We start from the raw sequence: 25,130 nt of genomic DNA, 5'->3' as shown, positions 1-25,130 counted from the left end.
AGAAGAAGCTGGAAGTATTTATTACAACAGGTAGATACAGTAGTTCTGTATTTAGAACCCTCCCCTGCAGAACTGAAAATGCCAGCATATAAAAAAGCATGCAGAATTATTTTTTCCAGCATTGTTGAGAGAGGCAAAACCTGGAAACAAAGTGAATGCATATGAACAAGAAAATAATTGACTAAAAATTGGAACATAGTAGGATATTATGCAATCCATAAAAGTAGGAATTAGTCTTATGTCAGATAATTCAAAGGGGTTTCCATAAGGCATTTGTTAGTGACAAAATCATGATACAGTAACTAGCATAAAACATGGCTCTTGTTTTTATAAAACAAATCATGCCTAGTGTGATATATATCCCTCTCTCTATAGTATTATACGTATAGTATTGATGTATAGAGTATACTATTTATAATATCTATCTACATCTATATTATCAATGGAAACAGAAAATTATGAAAAAATATGGAAGGAAACCTGTAGCTCATTAATATTAGTTGCATTATGGGGTGGGTTAGAGGCCAAAGCCTCTAAATGAGAAAGGAAACCTAGGGTGAAATAAATGGGAAAGGAAAACCTAGCAAAACATAAAGCATTGTTGCAAATAAATTTTTATCAATTTCAGTTACATCGAATTAAATGCTTTTGTGAAACTTGAGAGATGGGGAGAAGATAATTTCACTCAGAAAACCCAGGGAAAGATTGGGTTTCTGACCATGTATCACTGGATTTGAAGAACCAATAAGATATATGGCAAGGATTTGAATATCTGTGTTGATAGCAACGTTTATTGTTATTTTAAAGCAGGGATAATTAAAAACTGATAAACAGCCTTTGTATTTCAGATTCTGTTGTTAATGTGGTATGAGTGTCATTCTTAAAGCTTTCTCTTTTTCTTTATTCTCAGGGAAATGTATCATTTTCTTGTTCACAACCACAGTCTGTGCCTGTGACTTTTCTGAGCCCCAGGAGTTACTTAGCTCTGCCAGGAGCTTCCAGGGAAGATGAGGTTTCTGCCACTTTTCAATTTCGAACGTGGAATAAGGCAGGGCTTCTGCTATTCAGTGAGCTTCAACTGGTTTCAGGGGGTCTCCTCCTCTTTCTTAATGATGGAAAACTTAAGCTGAATCTCTACCGTCCAGGAAAATTACCCAGTGACATCACAGCAGGTAATAAGTGTATTCCTGCAGGCAAGGCATATGGGTTTGAAAGATTTCATTATCTCTCTGTCCCTTCTCCATGATATTTTATGCACAACCCCCAAATTAATATTTGTTTAATAAATGAATACTCGAGTTAATAAGATGATCTCTTCCTTAGAGGAACTCAATTTCAATTTTCTTTTAAAATGTGGCTTCAACACCAGCAGTTCTTATTAACCAAAATGATAGTGGTAGGGGAATGGAAATTTCCTTCCGTGACCCTCTCACCCAGTCCAGATACATCAGCATATCCTGAGAAAGTGTGTTTTGGGAAAACTGTGAAGGACTTTGAAATGAGCCCCAAGTTCTCTGGGTGTCTTCAGTGGAAGATGAGTTTTTATGTAACTGTGATTAGTCTTATCTGTTGTTGGAGAGATGGAGAGGGGTCTTTCTGGGATTTATATCTGTATCTCTATATTAGTGTGAATGTAAGACCTAAACATTTAGTCACATTAACTTTACTTGCTGATGTAGTTTGTATAGATTTGCATATATTTAAGAAGGATGAAAAGATTTGTGTAAAGTACCGCATTTGGGATCCAAGTAGAATTCTCTGCCTTTCTAGGCAATACGGTACTATTTTAATGATTGGAAGTAATATAATTAAGGAAACCATATGAGTATCTGGAAAATTAATGTCTAATTTAGGTCAGTGCTTTGGGTGAGGGATATTTTTGTCTCTTCATTAAAATTATATAGTTCTTGACAAAGCATCTCCGTCACATTTTCATACATATGGAATAATACCCAAGCCAAGCAAGTAGAGGTCACATTGGGGTAAATTGCTGCATCGATTTAATAAATGATCTTTAAAAACAATTTAAAGATGCCATTGCACTGCTCATCTATATTAACTATGACCAAAATTATCTGATGAGGAGATGAAAAAAACGTTAAAATACAGTCAGAAACTAAATATAAGAAAAACAAGTCTACAAAGGAACATGCCTAGTCTTGGTGCTTGCTGTTCATATATCACTGCAGTTTAAATCTGGGACCTGAAACCTCAATAGCAATTATAATTTTTGAGAGGTACCGTGCTATGACTTTTTAATGTCATACTCAAAATGGGGTAGATTGCAGGCTTGACAATAGGAAACAAATTAATCAGTGTCATATTAATCATTGGTAGGCTCCCTAAAACGAGGGCCTAAAAATGTAAGCTTGCCATTCATATGTAGTTTACTGTGATGTATTTGACTCCCTCTGAGGTAATTGTATTCATAGCCTAATTTTCAACATCTTAAAGAAGCTGCTTCAGCGAAACGTTGTTGTAGTGAGCCCCATGAAGCCAGTTCATTTCTAAACACTTTACAGGCCTGTAGATTTAATAAATTGCGAGACGTAAATCTGCCTAGACGCTCCTGAATGATGTTAAAAATCTCCAAGTTCATGTTGCAATCCATAGAGAATATAATCTGTTATGACATCGCATGACTTCGTGCGATTGCATCCATAGCTAATAATGAAGATCCTGGACAGAATATGAGTCAACATAGCAAAAGTGTTACCCTTCAGATAACACAAGTCAGCCAATACTCACCAAGTCCCCCATTCCCATTTTTTCACTTTCTCTTAGAGTACTATCTTTTGCTAGTTTCAGTGAGGCAAGTACATTTAGTGGTTGAGAGCAGGCTCTTTTAAATGGGTGGGTGGTCCATTTGTTTCTCTCCTATGAAGAAGACTTTCACAGGTACCATGTTGGATCATTAAATCAGTTGTTCAGAATGTATCATAATGACTCAGAAGAGAATTGATGACTATTGATGGACTAGTATCACATTACACTCAATCATTCCCTTGTGTATAGGATGGCTCAATTTTTCTTTGCTACTAGAGGTATAAATTATTAATCTTACATGTTTTCATTTTTTTTTTTTTGTCTTTTTGCTATTTCTTGGGCCGCTCCCGCGGCATATGGAGGTTCCCAGGCTAGGGGTCCAATCGGAGCTGTAGCCACCAGCCTATGCCAGAGCCACAGCAATGCGGGATCCGAGCCACGTCTGCAACCTACACCACAGCTCACGGCAACGCCGGATCGTTAACCCACTGAGCAAGGGCAGGGACCGAACCCGCAACCTCATGGTTCCTAGTCGGATCTGTTAACTACTGCACCACAACGGGAACTCCTTACATGTTTTCAGAACTCAATGTTTTTATGTTTCAATTGTGTTGAGGAAGAACAGAATATTGCAGATGTTTGAATTATCAGGCTAAATTTTTAAGGTGGTGTAGAGTTTTGCAAATTGTCATTCGGAATGGTTCAAAAATATTATGTCAACCTACGTCATTTTTGAAATATTAAAGATATTATATTAGTCTAAACCATAAAACATATTAGCAGAACTATAAAAATCCCTCACAGTACACAATGTTTTCCGTCTTTGTCACCTTTCTAGATGACAAAGCAGAAATCAGTCGGATGGTATCTAGAACCTAATGAACAATACAGGGATATTTTCCTATTTAAAACAAATTCTTTGCTGTCACATTTGAGATGTCTGTTCTGAGTTTAACATGTCGGCTGTTGCTCTGGCCATAAGGTGAAAATCAGGCCTGAAAACAAGCTTTGTGCCCCCAGGGGCAGGGCGTGGCAGAGGCAGGCTTGCAGCCTATGAGATGCTTCTGCCCATTTCAATTACTAGGCATTTGTGACTCTCGGGGGCCTTGGCACTGGGATTGCTCTCTTGATTTGCCTCACCCAGGAGAAGCCACTTTTGAAAATTCCCCCTTTTTCACTGTCGGAATATCCCTACATTTCACCTAGAACCCCACCTGCAGTTCCCACTTTCCCCTAAAGTGATGGGCAGCGATGACCTCCATTAGTTTCCTCTTTTTGGATCTTTAATTCTGGTTAGTGGCTATTCAGTGAATATAGGAGTGTCCAGCACGGTTTCAGGGCACTACAAATTATTTGGAACAGGCAAAACCCGTTCGCTGCTCCTTGAGTAATGGCCTTAGTGTAATTGCCTTTTGCTCCTTTGCAAAGAACCTCCCATATACAGCAGGCTTTTGTTCCCCTTTATACAGCCTTCTCCATGGATGCCTAGGGTAGACTCAGGAGAGAAGGGTGGCAACCGGGCTGTCACAATATTTCTGCAGCAATTTTGGACTCCTACCTCAGGATTACATACACCTGTGTTTTGTGTGTCTGTGTTTTGTGCCTGAGAGAGAGAGAAAAAGAGACATAAAAGGAGAAAGAGGGGTAGAGACAGGAAAAGAGGAAGAGAGGGAGAAGGTTGTTGTAAACAATCCCACAGTCTCATGGAAAAAAAACAATCCCACAGTCTCCTACAACCTGCAATTGCAAACTCTTCCATTTACTCGTCTTTCCTCCCAGCTGGAGTAGTCCATGGTTTCCACCCAAAGACCGCAGTGATCACACCTGCAGTCAAACAGACTGGGTTTGTTGCTTATTGCAACAAGGAGAACACTCACCCAGGGGAGTAGAAGAGGCTCATTGCAAAGGTGTCAAGGATGACTTGTCATAGGATTTTGAGTGAATGTTAGCTGATTTGGGAGGGAAATTTCATGAAAATGGAAAGTTGCTCTGGATTAAATGCTGCCAGGAGGTACGGGTGATTGCATGATTAAGGTTTTTGTTTGTTTGTTTTTGTAAATCTTATCTGGAAGGATGGAGGAATGAAATAAGGCTAAATCTGTAATTGATTTAAAAAAATCAGTTGTCATTCATGTCATCCAGAAGAGGATTTGGTGTTTTTGTTTTTTTTTTTTTTTTTGTGATTTGCAGAGCAGTCTTGCTTTTGACTGGGCTTAGGCCAGATTATATATAGTTTGGGTTTTTTTTTTTTTTTGTCATTGTTTTAGTCCCATTTCGTTGTAGTGAAAGAGTGACCTTGTGCGACATGGATGTTCTGTGAGCTTGTTTATGCTCTTGGGGAGAACACTGAGGCCTCACTCTGGGTGCCTGCCAGCGTCCATACCACCAAGGCCTCCCTGCGAGCACCAGGCCCGTTCCCAGCTGGTAGGGGCCTCTTTGCTCTTTCTTCACGTTAACACATGAGCAAAACAATTAGGGAACCACGAGCCCTGCAGACAGAGTAGAGTGGGGGTTTTGGAATCAGCTCACCACCTGCATCCCTCTTTGGGTGACTTGTTTATCCTCGAGCTTTATTTTCTCCATGTTTAAAATGAGAATAGCAATAGAAAGGTCAGGGATTAAATGACACAACGCATATAAAGCCTGAATAATAGTCACGAAACGGCTATTATTTGATGATTGTACCAACAACACGTCCCTTCCCCTGGATTCAAAAGTTGTGAACGGTGGGAGCAGTGTACGGGAATTAGCATTTCGTTACCTAAAACCCTGAATCAGAAAAAATACAAATTCTGCAATTCCTCTGTCTCCTGCCCCTCTTTCACTGTGATGTGGCTTTGAAAGGGGCTCCCTTTTCATGAGACATTAAAGGGGAAGAAGATACAGACTTAAAAGAAAAATAGAATCCAAATTTCAGAGTATCCTTTTTAGTAGGTAGGGTGAGGTGAAATGAATTAAACAGGTCTTTCATTATTTGAGTAATAAATCCCATTGACGGGTAATAAAAGGCTCCTCATTGTAAGCAAGTGATGTCTATTAAAAATGAGGCTCTAGAACAGCTTACTGAAGGTTCCTCCGCAAACACAGTGCAGTAAGCTGCTAGCTGGGCAGATGGGTGCATTTACCTACGTCAGATGACAGAGGAGGGAGGCTGTCCTAGCAGACTTGTGTTCTTAGTCTACACTGGCTTCTGTATAGACAGACGATGTCCCCGAGCCTTTGACTTGATCCTGCTGCAGCCACTTAGCAGCCACCTGGGGCACTGTTACTCAGAAGGTGCCCCCTGGAATACGCTGTTTCAGGGACATACTCATTAAACCCAGATGAGTGCAAAAGCGCTTAGAAACTCCTCTAGCAAGAAGGTATGGCAGCAGCATCTCATCTCAGCATATAGTCGATGGCTTGTACACTTCTTTCTTTACGATTTTAGTAATTCATTTTTACTGAATTTTATTAAAGTACCAAGCTGCAGAAGATCAGAAAAGAAAATGTCCATCACCACAGGTAGTTGGAGAAGCCCTTTCCCACCCAGGGGAAGCCTCAGATGAGACGACAGAGGTAGAGCCCTCTGTGTACATACAGGCACCCCCGAACTTTGAGGAGGAGATGTTTGGACTGGGGAGGGTGGGAAGTGTTCAGCCAAGCGACGCAAAGCTTAGTGCAAGGATTTTCACCCTAAATGTATCTCCTTAAAGGAAGCACAGGATGACGAATTTGGGGCATATGATTTATTTTAGTCCAATCTCATACCGTCAGGGATTATGTAACTCTATTCAGCCGTCAGGCATCTATTTCAGAGTCCACTCTTAGAAAATGTGTCTAAAAGTATCTAGCCTACATTCTTCATTTGTCAGTTTTTAGGTCTTTCTCATTATCTTTTCCCAACCAAATCAGAGTTGGGTCTTTGGAAATCATTTTTGCTTCATGAATATAATGTCCAAATAAGTGTTGGTGCCAGGAGGGGATTGGCGTTCTACCAAATGAGTCCAGGCCAAACAGCTTCATCATCTAAGGGAGCCTCCCTGCGTTTTCTGTGTGAAAGCTTATGGTCAAAAATAGCTGGGGAAGTAAAGAGATTGCATATAATATCAGGGAAGAAACTCATGACCTCTAGATTTAATAGAGTACGTACATTTTTTTTAGTAATTTGATCTGCAGAATCAGAATCATAGAGTTGAATATTTGTTGGATGTAAACATTACTGGTTTATGTACAACAGAGCAACTTAGATTCTACCTGTCTGCTGAGTATTCAAAACAGAACCCCTGTAGGCTTCATTCTAAGAGGGAAAGGCTCGTGGATCCATGACACTGGGACTGCCTCAGGAGGAGCCAGAGATTTTTTTAATAGACAGGAAGAAAATTTTTATTTTTGATTTTAGCAACTTACATATATATACATATATATATATATATATATATAAACTCTGAAAATACAGAAAAATGATTTTAAAAAAACACAATTTTCCTTTAAGTGAAAATTACTCTCTGTATGTAGGGATATTTCCTTTCAGTCCTTTCTCTTATTTAAATACAATTAGGAATATAATTAGAACTGTGTAAAGAGAGTCAATTCTCATTAATTGCAATAGTTATGTTCTGTGAAGTTGCTGCAAACATGGAATTAGCAAATACTGAACTATTGTTCCTGCGAGACTCTAGCTGCAACATTTTTTTGCCAGCCAGTCAACACCACCTTGTCTGTGTGATTGTGATGGAAGACACCTTATTTAGTAGTTATTGTTGATTCACAAACATTGAACTCCTGGCCAACAACACTGTAACTCATGCCTGAATGAAGCTCATCTATCACATGTATTTTCTCCATAAGGCAAATCACAGCCTTCTTGCACCTCAGAACACTGGACAGCGCCTCATCACTGTGTAGGGGGTCTTGTAAGTAGCAAAATCATCAACAGAAAGTACAAGAATGTGAAGACAGGTTTACGTCTGCGAGCTGAAACAAGATTTGCCTTGCTTGACCTCAGCTGGAAGCATGCATGTTTGTCAACTCACATTTTTCTCTGTGCATTTCTGTGCGTGACCACAAAGTGCCCTGAGTATTGATTTGAAGGCTACAAATAAATTCCGGCAAGTGGCTGAATATGCAAATTGCACAATCTGCAAATTGTGATGATCAGCTGTGTAAACAAGGTTTTACACACGGCCTTATTTTTTAACTTTGCATTATACCACTACACTTTTAGCATTCATTACAATGTCTTCAACTATTTTTTCATGATTGACTTGCTATACTTTGCTACAGAACCTCATCTCAGATTATAAAAAAATGACCACTCCAAAGTGCAAAAGAGCAGATAACTCCTTTTATTGGGTATAACCTAGGATTTTGGGAAGTATCTGTCCTCTTCCAAAACCCCTCCTTTTAAAAGGTCAGTTACAGGATGGAAGCTGAAAATTAGTCCATGCCGAATAATTGAAAGATTTTAACCATTCAGGATTGTCCAATGTTGAGAATTAAGAGTTTTGTCCTCTCTACTGAGGCCCAAAGAAGGAAGATAATAACACACCATTTCCACACGGAGGTTGCTCATTTCCCACAACCGCCTGTCCTTCTCGTCCTTCTTAGTTTCTTTCGTTAATGGTTGGGAGTGCTGCACTTGACTGAGTGATGGGTACATTGCTGCTTCTAACCACCTGCCGACACGGCTCACTGTTCTCTCTTTGAATGATTGTATCTCCCCCAGGTGTTGGATTAAATGATGGACAATGGCATTCTGTCTCCTTATTTGCCAAAAGGAATTACCTGAGTGTGACAGTAGATGGCCAGGTGGCTTCTGCTGCTCCTTCCATGGGGCCTGAGCACATTTATTCAGGTGGCAGCTATTATTTTGGAGGTAAGAGAAGCAGTCCCTCCATATGGGCAACTGAACTGTATTTGCAGTTACTTTCCCTGTGTCTTGACGTCATCGTGTTTTAACCAATGTCAGTACTATGGAATGATGTCTCACTTTCTTTCAACATGGGAATTTGAGTGGATCAGGATCATAAATTGTGACCTGAAATGCATTTATTTGAGGTGGACTGACATAGGTTAATGATTTCTATAATGATATTGATTGCCAGTAGACCATCCTCTTCAGTTCTTACTTTCAGATTTTGTTATGTTTTTCTAATGTGAATGGTCCTTACATGTACATCTTTTTCAGATTTTCGCAGGCTTATTTCCTTGCTGTGTTTTTCTGATCATGCCTCTCAGCTTTCTAGAGCATCCTTATTGTTTTCCTACTGCTCAATGCAGAAGGTCAATATTGTACCAATGCACAGATAATCTGACTTAATTAGCCACAGAAGCCTCTTCTCATTGCTGAGTAGTAATGCACTGATACATTTGATAAAATTAGGGCATCAACCATCAATACCAGGCCATCTCTCTTAAAGAACAAAAACAAATGAAGTATTTACTTATCCAGTGATGTTCGATTGAACTAAAACCTTCCAAAAGAAAACTTGGAAATGGAAATGAATCTTTAGCATTGGAAATTTAAAATAAAGCAGTATTCGACATTAATGAGAAAGGCAAAATTGTAAAACTGTTATTAGTCTTATTTTTACTTAGGACTTGAGGTGTTTCTTGTTATTTTGAATTGTAATCATGACTTCTGCCTAGAATAACTTTTTAATTTGTTGGAAAGACCACTCTTCATTATTCACCAATAAATCATTATTCATAGAATTCCTTTCTAAGAATTTCCAGTAAATACACAGACCATGAATCATTCATTTTATATAGAGAGGAAACAAACCAACCCCCTCCCTACATAATCCATTATTGTGAAAGGCAGCATGATGCCAACAATCTTAAAAGATATAATTGCTTCTTTTAGGGAGATTTGTTCATGTATAAACCAAGTTGTTTATGAAACCTTATGGAATATATGCTTGACTTTGATAATCTGCAGGAACACATTCCTTAAGCAGGTGCTAAGACATACAAACAATCCCCGGTTTAGGAACATTTGACTTAGATTTTTTCAGCTTTACGATGGTGCAAAACTATATACAATCAGTAAAAATGACTCTGAGTTTTGATCTTTTCCCAGGATAGTGATGTGTGGTATAATATTCTCTCGTGATGCTGGGCCGTGGCAGTGAGCCACAGCTCCCCGTCAGCCACACAGTCACAAGGGTGAACATTCTGTTCCCATCCAACCCATCTGTTTTTCACTCCCAAGACAGTATTCAACAAATTAGCTGAGATATGCAACATTTTATTATAAACTAGGGTTTGGGTTTGAAGATTTTGCTCATCTGTTGGCCCATGTGGGTGTCCTACGCATGTTTAACATAGGTGAGGCTAAGCTATGATGTTCTGTAGGTTGGATATATTCAATGCATTTCTGACTTAGGATATTTTCAACTTACAGTGGGTTTACTAGGATGTAACCACATCGTAAGTCAAGGAAGATTTATGTTAGAACAGCTTAATTAAGAGCTTTCACTTTAAAGGAAAAGATTTAGAAGCACCAAAAGAGAGAAGAAAAAAAAAAAAAAAACCTAAGAATTTTGTTAAATGATGCAAAAAAGAGATGATAAAAATAATAGACCACGTAAAAGTGTAAGCTGTGAAAATGGAATCATCACTCTTAAATTGCTTTACATCCTGCGTGTTCAGATTTAATGGTGCCTTTTTCATAGAAAATTTTGATTGATTTTATTCATACTATGGTATTATAATGAAACATATCACATGTGCACGCTGTGATTTTGCTTGTGTCTTATGATACATGTTATACACCATTATAATTAAATGAACGTATGGTTTACAAATAGTTTTGATTTACCAAAGAGAAAGACAGAGAGTTGCCATATGCCCCACACCCAGTTACCTCTTATTGCTCCCATCTTACATCATATATATAATTTAAAGAATAATTATTTTTAAAAAATATACATCTACACATGCATTCCCCAGCTTAAGAAAGAAAATATTACCAACATCCATGTATCCCTCTGTGAGCAGACCTATTTATCTCCCCAGGTAACCCCTGTCTTGAATTGGGCTTTCATCCCTCCTGTCATGTTCTTCATGATTTGACATCTATTAAGGTATTCCTGAGTTCCTAAACAATAAACTGTGGAAGCTCCCATAATATATTTCCAACTTCGGGGCTGGAGCTTAAACAACCAATCTTAGGTTTACTTAGTCATCTCTGATTATTTATGTATTTATTTGCTCGTTTGTTTGTTTTTTAGGGCTGCACCTGCGGCATATGGAAGTTCCCGGGCTAGGGGTCAAATCGGAGGTGTAGCTGCTGTCTGTGCCACAGCCACAGCCACAGCAATGCAGGATCCGAGCCACGTCTGTGATCTACACCACAGCTCACGGCAACACCGGATCCCCAACCCACTGAGGGAGGCCAGGGATCGAACCTGCATCCTCAAGGATACGAGTTGGATTCGTTTCCGCTGAGCCACAACAGAAACTCCCCATCTCTGTTTATTCATTCATCTTCTCAGTTGGTATCCTTGAGTACCAGAATATGTTCAATCTTGGCATAAGATTCTCTACTATTAAATACATAGCTTGCAAACCCCAGGGTACCCTAACATTCCCAGAGTTGGGGTCAAGAGTCCAAAGGAAAGCGGGAGCCCTCCTGCTGCCTCACTTCTCCCTCATCCCCCAAACCTTTTGCCTCCAGGACCAGGGAGAGGAGGTCCATCCTTCCTGAATCCCAAGTAGAGCTTTTGGGCTGGGCATTGTGAGTTCTGGGAGCAGACTGGGGGGGGGGTGGCTCCTAGTGGGCACCTCACCTTCCCCTGCGAGGCCTCCTGGGGCCCTGGGCAGAAGCATGGCTGGAGGAGGGTTACGATAGGGTCGCCTAAAGTGCAGGACTGGCCCAGGGACTCTGATTTCCTGAGTGGTACTGGCAATGGGGTGACCAGATCTCCCAGAGCCTGGGAAAGCCCTCTTCACTTCCCACCCCCAGAGCAAACCTGACAGTTGATCACCCATCTCTGCTGTGTGGACGAGAGTCCTTTTTATTCCTAGAATCTATTTTCTCCAGGTGAAAGGCATTCCTTAGGCAGTTAATTCTTCAGCCAGTTTATCTTCAAGTAAATAAATATCCCATGTTCCGAGACACTTCCCATCAGTTCTCATTTGCTTCTCTCTAAATTCAATTGCAAGTTTCCAGTTATCTTATCAGCAGTCCATCTAACCTGGCTGCAGTGCCCCCGTGCAGAGGGGTGGTCTGTCCCACCAGCCTGGGCTGTATCTATTTTCTGTGTCAGCCTGGAGAGTGACTGTCATATTGGGAGGGTGGGCTGCCCCAGAACTCACAGAAATCTGCATATTCTTCACCACATGCCACTCTCTGCCCATTGTTGACTTTTCCTTCCTCCTCAAATGTGTGCTTTTCCAAAAAATCACTGCAGTGGGCTTTTATCACTTGTACACCATAAATTTTAAATCTGGGTTTTCCAGATTGAGGTCCAACTTCTGTGTATCCCCCTGTGCAATCTTTGTGCGATGGAATAACACACCATGCAGGGCTAGCTCTGAGAGACTAGACGGCGTGCAGAATCTTCACTTTCCCGCTTGGGGAAATCAGACATGTTCCATCCATGGTAGTACTGGCTGTACCACCATGAAGTCAAGCCCGACATCTTACTTCTGGTCCAGGGACTTGCAGTGATCATTTATCTGCCATCCTCAGGGGGTGCGTAAGATGCTGCCTGCCTTGAGTAATGGCCCCATCCGTGAATTCCGCATCAAGTAATCCCTGGAAATCTTCATATTGTAACACTTTAATCTCAAAGCGGTTCAGGGCTGAGCTGCTCTCTGCTGTTGTGTTACATTAATCTGTGGATGCCTGTTTCTGTAGACTAATGAGGTTCGCCTGGGTTGAACCCAGAATCTCTTGCTTATTAAACATTGTATCCAGGAGTGTGAAGGGCCTCATCACATGACCCGTGTGCTCCCTGTAAAGTTCTCTGACCTCTCCCTGTGACACTGAGTTTGCTTCCTTGTGCTCCCTAGAGGCATACTGCGCAGTGCATTTTCTTCTGAAATAGTTTGAAATGTGTCAGGAAGCACCACCTGGAGAGAAAAAGATTAGCAGAGCTGTTTATATTCCTGGCATATTGTAGTTGCCCCAAATCGTATTGCACTATTATCCTCAGTTTGTATTTTAACATTCTTAATTGGTTAATAAGTCATCTAGAAAACACATCCACATGAGGGTAACCATATCCTGCACCACAGAAAAAAATTTAAGCACTGAAAAAGTGTGTAGAACCATGTACCATAAATTGATACTCAGAAAGCTTTCATTACCTTTTCTTGATATAGTAAATTTGAAATTTCAGTCTCCATTGCTTAAAATGCAGTATTTCAGTGTGTCTGATAACAGTTCTAAATATGAATCCTGGCCTTGCTGTGTAAATGTGTTTTGTTAGGAAAACAAAGCATGAAGGAGAAATATCCTGTCAGAATATTTAATTATAGCGGAAATTCCCAGGTAGGAAACCAGCATGGATTGTACAGGGATTAGTAAATTGCTGATTCATTTCTTATTCTTTGAAATTGTAATAGTGGTTGACAACCATAACGGCAAAGAAAGATTAATGAAAAATACATAAGTATAATATATGTGTTCATACTCCATAAAATTGTTTATTTCACTTGGATAGAGAAACACTTAGAACATCATTAAACCCTAGACAATAATGGTTAATATTATAGTCCTTTATTATTTAAATAATTAGAAAGAACTTTTAGATAAATGTCAGGAAAAAATCAATATAAATGGAACATTCTTTGATGAGGCAAAGAGTAGTCAAACAGTGAAATGTTTTTGACATTAAGCCATTATGATTTATTGAAATGCATGTATATGTCTTTCATAGGCACATGGAAAGTAATTACTAAAATAGTTTGTAAATTTTTTTTTTTTTTTTGCTTTTTAGGGCTACCTCTGTGGCATATAGAGGCTCCCAGGCTAGGGGTTGAATCAGAGCTGCTGCTGCCAGCGTACACCACAGCCAGAGCAGTGCGGGACCCAAGCCATGTCTGCAACCTACACCACAGCTCACGGCAGTGCCAGATCTTTAACCCACTGAATAAGGCCAGGGATTGAACCGGCATCCTCATGGATACCAGTTGGGTTCATTACCCCTGAGCCACAGCGGGAACTCCCAGTAGTTTGTAATTTTACTCCAAGTCATTGTAAATCCTTTTCTGAATAGCCTTAAACACAGAGGTATCTCAACATTTTTTATTTATCTTTTCTTACCTATGCACATTTCCATCTTTCATGCTCTTTTTGCATTCCGAAAGACTAAGTTCCAGTGTTTAAGTCAAACATTATTTAATGGTACTGGCTGACATGTTTAGGGTTCTGGAGCCTATATGTGTATTTTTAAAATTTGGATCAAGTTAAACCGTCCTTGCACATGATTCTTATAACAGTAGTAATTTCCTGTGAATCCTCTGGTAATAAAGAGAAGTACTTCATATGAATTGCAATGTATGGCTTGGACCAAATGAATGTTGACTGAAATGGGCTTTTTCATCTTTTAATTCAGTGACCAAATGCCTATTTCTTTTATCTTTTTAATGAAGATGCTGCGTGATGATTCATTACCATGTATCCTGATTAATCTTGTTTTGTTTTTATCAGGGTGTCCTGACAACAGTGTCGGATCCAAATGTAAAAGCCCACTCGGTGGGTTTCAGGGATGTATGAGACTCATTTCTATCAGTCACAAGGTGGTAGATCTGATTTCAGTCCAGCAGGGGTCCCTCGGGAACTTCAGTGACCTTCAGATCGACTCCTGTGGAATCATGGACAGGTAAAGGCAAAAACTCACCTTTATTTTGACCTGTCCATTTTCAAACTTTCGGCCACAGATTGAAATTTATGCACAAAATGAACATTTTTCTCTCCTTTTCCCCACCACCATTTGTCTGACAGGAAATAGATAATATTCATGTTAGAAATAAGAAAAATATGCTTTTACTTTTATATTTCATATTTCCAATGGAACATTTAGGAAGAAGTCATGTGACTATTATTTATATGCACACGTAGGTATCAGTTCACAAAAGATGATTTTTTTTGTTTGTTTTTGATGCTGCTGTCATTTTAGAGGGGTAGAAATGTATCAAAACATATCATTGAACTCAATAGGTTGGGATACCCTAACAGTATTATAATTGTCAGGTACCAATAAATCAGAGACCTTTGTGGTGGGGTATAAAACTGGCCTTTGCTTCTCTGGGAGCCGAATAATATTTCAGAAGCATAGCAATTTCCCTGGTTGCAGTGGGACTAATGGGTACCTTTAAGAACCCTTTACTATCTTCTCTGCAGGGAAAATGATGAGAAAATTCCCCTGTGGAAAAGTTTGGAGCCGTAGTATTGATAAAGGGTGAGGTTGATTTTGGAGTTTCGGTAGGAACTCCAGTACAGGACATGGTCATGCAAGATGTGGGAGTCTTTTGCAGGGGACGAGTAGCTTTTAAAATAATAATTAATCGTTAATAATTAAAAAGTATTTTTAGGCATGAGCAACTATAGCCAAATAATCTTGGCAGTCATGCTTTAAAATCAAGTCTATTAATTTTAATTATTGGGTTCAAAGAAATGTCATGGCCATTCCAGATTAAAAAAATAATAATAATGTGACAAACTTAACCCCAGCCATGGAGGGGTGTTCAGTATGTATTTTTGAACAGATATGTAATTTCTGAGTTTTAAAAATAGCATTATTTGTATGAAACATTTTATCCACATAAATACACATCTGTTATATCTGAAGACCATTTAATCTATCAATGTCTGTTGATCCTGTTTTGCACACTAGTAGATATTTTGCTAGGGGTAGAAATAAATTATTATAATCTTGCTTAGCAGTGGATTAGAAGGACTTCATTTCCTCTTTATGAATGTGTTTATTTAACTCAATTTACGGGTAAAATAATTCTTTTATTATAATTAAAGATGTCATAGAAAGGGAGAATAGAGATGATAAACCTCAATTGAATTGGGGATTAAATGATAACGACTCTCTCCATAGTTATGGCCATACCAGCTGGGGAACCTTAGTCCCGATTAAAGCCTGTAACAGGGCTTTCTGAGCCAGCTCCTGGGGGTGGGGGGAGGTTAGGGAACATCACTCACAGAAGTAGGGTCCTCCCCCCACAGGTAATAGCCTCCAGGAACGAGGGAGGAGGTTCAGTCATCCACACTTTGAGTGATGGTCACCAAACATTCTTTTGGTACAAGTAGATCCAGCTGCTGTTTTGTACAAGGAATCCGTGTGGCCTGCCTTCTAGAGGTACACGCGTGTAAACGAGTGGGATACGGCACAGTGGAGGAATACATGGCTTCAGTACCACACTTTCAAAACACTTTTCCGAAATGGCACATTATGGATAGATCTTGACCGTACTTTCTTTTTTAAAGACAAGTTTCAGGCTAATGGTAATCCTTGCAATCTTAAAAATAACAGCTAACACCAACCTAACTTGTTTATTTGTAGACCTTTTAAATTTCCAAAAGTATCTCGACTCATTCTCTTATATTCAGAAGAAAATATATATTCATCTATTTTTGGTTTACCTGTTGACGTCACTTCCAAAACATAGAGACTTAAAAAAAAATAAATCTCCTCACCAGGCAGTATTTATTCTAAGCCCCTAACAGGAATTGATACTGTATTTAAGTGTGTGTGTGTGAGTGACTTGTGTAAGGATGATGTGAGTGTGGGAGGGGTCTGGGAAAGCGTGTCTGGGTGACATTACGAGTGTGTGTGTGTGTGTGTGTGTGTGTGTAGGGATGCCTGGCCGTGTGTGAGTGTGTGCATGTGTGAGTGTGCATATGCATGGGTTACTGTGCAAGGATTTATGTGATTGTGTGGGTTGGTATTTGTGTGAGGGTGAAAGACGATTGTGGATATGTGAGTGGGGTTATGCAGGTGTGTGTGAGAGACTTGTGCAATGATTATGTACTAAAGTTAATTTTAAATAAAATAATTAATATGTATTTAACCTAATCTTCACAAAAACTCTCAGAGCCTGTGCTTAAGAGGGTTTGTTTTTTGTAAATATGGAAACAGATGCACAGAGAGGTTAAGTTGGCTGAGAAGATGTGGCTAAAGGCAGAGCCAGCGTTAGATTTTAGCCCTGGTTCCAGGGACTCCCCGTGCATGTCTGCCTGCCAAGCTGCACAGGCTCTATGTGTAATAAACGCATAATTTTATGCTTTAATCAGTTGTGACTAAAGCAGACAAGGACATTAAAAATACGTTTAAAAATCTTATAGATTCTTAAACAATGTAGTTCTCTTTTTACTGTAACTGACTTTAAGCTGGATCAGACCTACACATAAAGGTGTACAGATATTTACACACATGCTCACACTCACACCTACACAGTCATTCACACTCATTCTTTACATGTAAACTAACAAAATTCTTGCACTGTCTCCCACACACAGATACACCCTCTTATGCACACCCACCTATCCCAAAGCTTCTCACCACATATGGCCCTTACACAACATACACACACTCCTTCCCATTCATTCATCTGTACACAAGTGTGCTCACACACACATTCTCACACTCCCATAGCATCTTCACACACAAGCATGCTCACTCACCCTCACATAAGATCATTTGCACACTCCTTACACACTCACACCTTTCTTACAGTCACTCACACACATTCAGCTGGAAGCCCTCCCCTTGTCCTCTGTGGACCCATGTCCTCATGTGTCCTTGGGTCAGGAGCTGACTGAGGGCTGAGGGCCATCAGTCCCTCAACGGAGGTAAGGACAGAGCTGCAAAGGGAGCTGGGTCCTTGTCCCCATACCTTGGGGCTAAAACCCAAGAGTGATAGTTGTTAAGGGCGTAAATATTTATTAAGGTGCTTGGAGCCAACCACTCATTAAGCAAGAGAATTAAGTACATCTTTTGATATCCACTTTGTGAGAATATTAACTGATTGGGGAAGGTCCATCTCAGCTTTGATATCACTGACCCTTCATGAGAGCAGTAAGGCGGAGGGTATGATGTGTGCCTGGTCTCAAATGATACCAGGCTTCAGAGACTCCTGACAAGACTTAAGAGGCTGCTGTGGGACCATGTTCACCAAGGCAACCTGGGGAGACCCAGCGCCTCCCTCCTGGCTTCCTCAGCCTACAGCCTTTGGACCACCACCATGGCTGGTCGTCATGGACCACCACCATCCAGCCCCTCCCATCACCTGGTCCTTGGGCTTGGACCTCCATTGGACCATCTTCCCTCCCTCTCCTCTCCCAAGGCACCTTTTAAGCCTTCCCTTGTTCTTTCTTCTTTCTGTTCACATGTGGTGTTTTTTCCCCTAGTCGATTCAAGATCACGGTGTTATTCTGTCTCCTGTGATACTGAAAAGATGGCTTGTTTAATTCTTAGGGGGAGGGTTATGTGAGGGGTGAAGGGCTGGTTCTTGTGGATGTCATAGTTTTGAGGAAGGATATGAGGTCTGAATTCAGGCGGTCTCCATGTTCCTAGGACCCATATGTATCTGACTTTGTTTAATTTTCCTAAATGTGATAATGTTATGTAGATTTTTACTTCAGTATCATTACTTTCAACCAAGTTCTCCATTGTGTGGAAGTCTTTTGAAATTTTAGCTGCAACGAACAGGAAATCAGGATAAACCAATATAGTACATATCATTGCAGTCTGGGGCATGTTGATGTATACATTTGCTTAAGTTTACAAGCAATGAAAAGTAAGTCATTATGGAAATGTCTAAGGAAAAGCTTTGAAGGCTGGGAAAACATGGGTTGATGGATTGTTTTACTTTGTATGGGAGTGACCATCGGGGAGAAAAGCATAAAAGATAATTGTTTAGAACATGTAGTGGAATTAGCATATCACTCTGCAATGTAATTTGCCGTAGGTTACTTACTAATACTCAAAGAGAACCAATGTACGACGAATTTAAATAAAATCCACAATCTCGTCTTCCACACTGTAATTTAAAAAAATGTGAAAAATCAAGTCTATCAGAAATAAAGGAAGATGGATTCAATCTCTTTCAGCACTACATCAAGTAGAAATGGCCCATGTATCACAATAATTAAGGACTCATTTTTCAGAATTTTAGGCATTTTTAGTCACTTATGTCTGCTTCCTTTTAAAACATGATTTGAGCTCTGTTAAAGAATAGCCTTCTTGGGAGTTCCCTTCATGGCTCAGTGGTTAAGGAGCCCAACTAGGACCCATGAGGGTGCGGGTTACATCCCTAGCCTTGCTCAGTGGGTTAAGGATCCAGCGTTGTTGTGAGCTGTGGTGCAGGTCACAGATGGAGCTCAGATCCCGAGTTGCTCTGGCTGTGGTGTAGGCCTGCAGCTGTAGCTCTGATTTGACCCCTAGCCTGGGAACTTCCATGTGCCATGGATGCAGCCCTAAAAAGAAAAAAAAAAAAAAAAAAGAGCATAGCTTTCTCTGTCCTTTTCTGATCACCAAATAGGATTATTTTTGTTTTAATTTGTTAAATAATTCCCTCTTTCTTGTAGGTTGTTGTTGATTCGAAATACTTAAAAATTAAATACGTCTTTATTCTTTGAGTGGATTCCTGTGAATCTATAAAAATGCTAGAATTCTTGTAAACCTAATTGGCCTGGAAAGATGCCCATATTTATTTTTGAATCCTTAAAAAGCAGGTTGTAAAGTAGCATGTACTTTATGATTACTTTTATGAATGTAATACATTTTATACACTCACATGATTATTGTAATTTTATATGTATTGAGATTACAGACTACATTTCTTCTCTGTTGTTAACTGGATTGTTCGATTTCTGTACAGCAGATATCTATGTTTCATAATTAGTAAAAATCAAAAAATCAATAACATTATTTTCAGTTAAAATTGGAAAAGTCCTATAAGCAAGACATGATGTTCCCAGCCTTAGCTTTAACAAAGGAGGTGGCAGAAACTTCATCAAGAATATATTTTTGATGGATCTTGTAATTTATTTATTTTCTAATCTGGAGTGAATTAGAACACTTCAAGCCTTAATAGAACTCTCAATTTTATTTTGAAAAAGCGTCTATTATTTGATCACGGCTATTTAGTTGATACCAGAAGCTCCTCAGCTTTTTTGTCCCTGGTACCTTATTGTTTCAGCAATTTGTTCACAGTGTCTCAAGCCAAAGATACAACTAATGCTTTCATTTAAAATTCATTTTCATTTAAAAAGTGGCTTATTTCCAAGCAATTTTGTGTTTACGTCCTAACAATTTAGGAACCTTTTGAAAAAGTAATATATACATATACCACTTATATTTTTAAATTATGTATGTGTGTATATATATATATATATATAATTTAATTTGAAAAATATTTTAACTGTATTTTTAATGTACTGTACAATCTTTTAAAATTTGGAATCAGACCCGATACTAGTCCCCCTCATTTTTGTTCAACATGATTTCACATGGTGCTTTTTTTAAATCAACTACTGAAGATCCAGTTTCTCAAAGTATCTTTGAGGAACTGGATTTTCAGTAGTTCTGTTGTTTTTGGAATGGATTAGCAATGAGATCCTGCTGTGTAGCAGTGAGAACTATGTCTAGTCACTTATGATGGAGCATGATAATGGGAGAAAAAAGAATGTATGCATGTATGTGTAACTGGGTCACCATGCTGTACAGTAGAAAAAAAATTGTATGGGGAAAAATGGTGAAAGAACAATTAAAAAAAAAAAGGAACGGGAGTTCCCGTTGTGGTGCAGTGGTTAACGAATCCGACTAAGAACCATGCAGTTGCGGGTTCAATCCCTGCCCTTGCTCAGTGGGTTAAGGATCCAGCGTTGCCATGAGCTGCGGTGTAGGTCATAGACGCGGCTCAGATCCTGCATTGCTGGGGCTCTGGTGCAGGCCAGCAGCTACAGCTCCGATTGGACCCCTAGCCTGGGAACCTCCATAGGCTGCGGGAGCGGCCCAAGGAATGGCAAAAAGACAAAAAAAAAAAAAAAGGAATGTATTATGATCTAATATTGAAGTTGAAGTCCCACAAGCTAGTAGGTTGCACAGTCTCTGACAGATGTTGAGTATGCCTGTATTTCTCTGAAATTTTAAAAATATCCTGGGAGCACCTGTGATTTTGATTGAGCACCTTGCATAGCTTGACCCACTGCTTGAAATCTGTGATCTGCACTCTACACCTTCAGCATCCCTGGATGTACACGGCAGGTGAAGAGAGATGTTCTTCCCTCCCACTTCTTTCTTTCCTTCCCTCTTCTGTTTTCCTTCTTCCTTTAAATACTCCCTGTAGTAAATCCATATGATTAAGTGTCATTTCATGTAAACGATAGGTATTTCTGGCAACATGTTGAATTAGCGTTATGTCACTTAGGGAAAGGAAAGGGACGTGATATAGTTGGACAGGCTGAAAATGAAGCAGTCGCAGCTACCTGAGAATGGGTTGAAATCTGATGAATTTATTGATCTAAGGTTTCGTTCTGTGATTCAGGTGCCATGATGACAGACTGAATAACAATGAGTCATGGTCTGTTTACTCTTTATGTTCCTCTCAACATTCTTCTTTCACATGATCGTGTGTAAATTATCAATATTTCATGGTGTCTCAAAATGAAGAGTAGTAATTCTTTCTGCACCTTCTTTTAGGTGTTTGCCCAACTACTGTGAACACGGAGGTGAATGCTCCCAGTCCTGGGACACCTTCCACTGCAACTGTGCAAACACTGGTTACAGCGGAGCCACTTGCCACAACTGTAAGCCACACACACCTGCTTGCTCTTTCTTCTGTTCTGATTCCCTCGTTTCGTTTTCCTTCCCTTTGCTGTGCGTATGTACGTCTACTTAGGTACAACCATGTGTTAGAATACACAACCCAGCATCTTAGCATCCAGTTTACTTCTTGTTTATTTTTAATCCACACCTCTCTCCATAAAGTCGTGAAAGTAGCAAATAAAAATACATAAGAGGGAGTTCCCTAGTGGTTTAGTGGTTACGAGTCAATGCTTTCACCGCCGTGGCCTGGGTTCAGTCCCTGGCCTGGGGACTGAGGTCCCACATCAAGCTGCTGTATGCTGCAGGCCAAATAAAATAACGTAAAAAATAATAGGTTTAAGAAAAGAAATACATGAAATAAGACAGGACGGAAAGTAGTAGGAGACCTGGCAAAGAGAAACTACATATAGAAAACAAAGGCAGCCAAGGATAAATACACAGTACACTGCAGAATCTTTAAATCCTTTTGCAACCCCATTAATAAGGATGATGAGGACGAGGGCAGCAGATAATGGTATGAATCACAGTAGTTAATTTTACTGAGTATTTTCTAAATGCCGGGTACTGCTTTAGTATTTTACGTGTCCCAACTCATTTAATTCTGCTGACCACCTTAGTAGGTGCCTATTAACACATTAATCACCGAGCCCAGAGCACCTGAAATAGTGGAGGCGCAGTGAGAATGTGAGCACTTTCTGCCGTTAGACTCCAGAGCCTGGGGTCACCACCTGTCTGCTTTTCCTGTGTTAGAAGCCATGCTTTTTTTCCTTTTTTTTTTTTTTTTTTTTTCCGGTGACCTGTTGGCATGTGTTGTCAGACTGATGTCATTTTCTTTTTTGTGTCCCTTTTTAGTAGTCAATGAGTTTTACGACATGTAGAGCTGTGCAACAATCATCACAACCCCATTTTATAGCATTTCCATCCCAAACCCCCAGCCCATCCCCCACCCCCAACGTGTCTCCTTTGAAAACCCTACGTTTTTCAAAGTCTGTGAGTCAGTATCTGTTCTGCAAAGAAGGTCATTGTGTGCTTTTTTTAGATTCCGCATGGAAGCGATAGCATATGGTGCTGGCGTCTCATGTCATTTTCTTGTCCACTTGTTCAGGACACAGGATGGAGAGACCCCTGAATGTCTGTTTTTTTTTTTTTTTCCACTCCATTTTTTTTCCTATTATTGCTGCCATTGCTGAGCAATTTAATTCCTAGTACTATGGCCTGTCTCCTTGGCATTAGGTACCGTTGTCAGCCTCACCGCACTTGTCTCTTCACGATGTGCAGCTTTGTACTCCTGCCAGAGGTGAGACTGGAGTCCTGGGCTCCCAGCCCCAGAGTCTCCAGGGGCCCTGAGAAGTCCCGACCTGGGGCTGGAGAGGACATGAGCAGGGATACGTCCCGGCTGCCACCACTGCAGCTAATGTCATCCCTGGGACATCCACTTGTGTGGTTTGGAGCCTCCTAAGATCAGGAAGAATGCCCGCTGTTGCCGAAGCCAGGGCCAAGTTCCTCGTCCTGGGTCAGCAGTAGCAGGAGGACCGTGTTTTTAAATTTTTCATGTCCTCCATTATCCCAATTATAGTAACCAACTCAGAATAGAAAGTGAATGGAATATGTTTTAATGGACTAATTGTTTATCTTCAACTTTTATCAATGACGGGATCTAAATAGAAACACAAATAGCTCTGAGCCAGAAAAATTAGATGGTACATAAATATTTTTATCTGTGACCAGCAATTTGGATGCAATCATTGAATTATTTTATTAGGTTCTTCTCAGCAGGTAGTCTAAAGAGAGCAGAAGGTTTTTTGCCAATGACCTGAGAAATGGGGCCAGGATGACAAACCTGACTGTAGTGAAGCCGTGACTTTCATTAGCCTGAGCAGAGGGAGGGTCAGTGGCGGGGTCTTTTAAATGGTTTTATTAGAAAATAACATGTTAAACAGTCATGTTATAAAACAAATCAAGCAATACACGTAAAGCAAACGTACTCTCAGTTATCCACATGCCATCATGTGTCCTTCTAACACCAGCCTTCCTGCAAAGTTATGCGTATATCCTGCCAACTTCCTTCAAGGAATTTATGAACTTGTATGTGTGTGTAGGAATATATAAATAAGCCATTTTCATATGCCCACTTCATTGCACAAAATACAAATGTGACCAGAAAACAATCCATCTTATATTTCTGTCTATGTAATATGCAAAAAGAACCAAGTAAAACCAAGAAAATGTGGAGTGGGGCGGTAAATTTGTATGGGCATCTGAAATTTCTGTGACCCTGAGCAAATTAGTTACATTATTTCATGTTGTCTAAAAACTCATTAACATCATTTTCAAAAATTTAGACTAGATCGAGGAAGGACGTTCAAGGAATGGTTTATTTCTCATTTAACGACATTAAAAGCTTGATGGAAATCACCCTGACACTGGCCAAGCGTTCCGTGAGATGAGCACATCATATGCAATTGTTAATATCAAACCTTGTTCGTGACAAATATATAACTGTACAATTAAAAACATCCAATTATGGATCAGAACACATTGAGACCACTTGAGGGCATATTTAAATAAATATTTCTTGTGCTTTGAATTTTAATTATCTTAAATTCTCATTACAGAGCATTAGAGAAAGTTACTTTTGTAAATTACTTTTTAAATTATTGATGAGGAGCTTTGTAAATCATATTTGTTTTATGAGAAGAAGGACTTTATCTGTGGATAATTTTATGCAAGAAAGGAGAATACTTACAGGCTTATTTAAAACTTTTCTATTGCATAATTGTTGGGTAATAGTAGATTCTTTAAGGAGATTACACTATTGTGTTTCAGATGTTAGGTTATTAAAATTTGAAAATGGTTGTCAAAAGATCCATTTGGATGGATGTCCAAAATGGATATCACGTTGAATTTGTAAGTATCTGAACATTCAAAACATCTACCTTCTCTTTTGTCGTTTTTACCTAATGTAAAAATAAAATAAATTTTTGTTTTGCCTGCATAATCTCATATTCTTTTAGTGATAAAATGTCATGAAATACAATCTCATTCTTCCTTTTTTAAAATCTCACCTCCTTTCATCCCTATTAATTTTAAAAAATGAGTTTTGTTTTAAAGGATATGTTACCTTTTCTCCTGGTCAGTTATGTACATATTAAATTTCAAGACTTGGAGTATTTCGTGTTCAAATTAAAATTTAAGATGTTAATTTTATACTGCTTCATTTATGATGATCCATATTTTTTTTTTACAGCTATCTATGAGCAGTCATGTGAAGCCTATAAGCATAGAGGAAACACTTCAGGGTTTTACTATATAGATTCAGATGGAAGTGGTCCCCTGGAACCATTTCTTCTATATTGCAATATGACTGGTGAGTTAATCAACTTTCATTTAATAGTTAAATTTGCGTGAATGCTTTAAACACAAGATTAAAGTGAAACTAGTAAAAAATTGACCTAATTTGCAACTTGATTAAAATGGGTATTGTTCAGCAGAACTTAAGGTAAATCTTTAAAAATAGTTTAATGGTGGAGCTCCTGTCATGGCTCAACAGAAACGAATCTGACTAGCATCCATGAGGACGCAGGTTTG

The 25,130-nt window shown here is 39.4% G+C and overlaps 1 protein-coding gene across 6 annotated transcripts in view; it reads left to right on the top strand.

Annotated features, from left to right (window-relative positions):
* CNTNAP4 (contactin associated protein family member 4) overlaps positions 1-25,130 on the top strand; it is a 278,641-nt gene that overhangs the window by 170,579 nt on the left and 82,932 nt on the right. For 5 of the 6 annotated variants that reach the window (XM_047790390.1, XM_047790392.1, XM_047790395.1 and 2 more), the window contains 5 exons: positions 911-1,172; positions 8,474-8,623; positions 14,411-14,582; positions 21,417-21,523; positions 24,790-24,909. In XM_047790390.1, the coding sequence (XP_047646346.1) occupies positions 911-1,172; positions 8,474-8,623; positions 14,411-14,582; positions 21,417-21,523; positions 24,790-24,909 (811 nt within the window). The remainder of the gene's footprint in view (positions 1-910; positions 1,173-8,473; positions 8,624-14,410; positions 14,583-21,416; positions 21,524-24,789; positions 24,910-25,130) is intronic. The other variant, XM_047790393.1, reaches the window with a different exon arrangement.

Source organism: Phacochoerus africanus, chromosome 8 (assembly GCF_016906955.1).
Source record: "Phacochoerus africanus isolate WHEZ1 chromosome 8, ROS_Pafr_v1, whole genome shotgun sequence".
NCBI classification, from domain to species: domain Eukaryota; kingdom Metazoa; phylum Chordata; class Mammalia; order Artiodactyla; family Suidae; genus Phacochoerus; species Phacochoerus africanus.
Note: the sequence above shows the minus strand (reverse complement) of the source record. Positions and strands in the feature narration are given on the sequence as shown.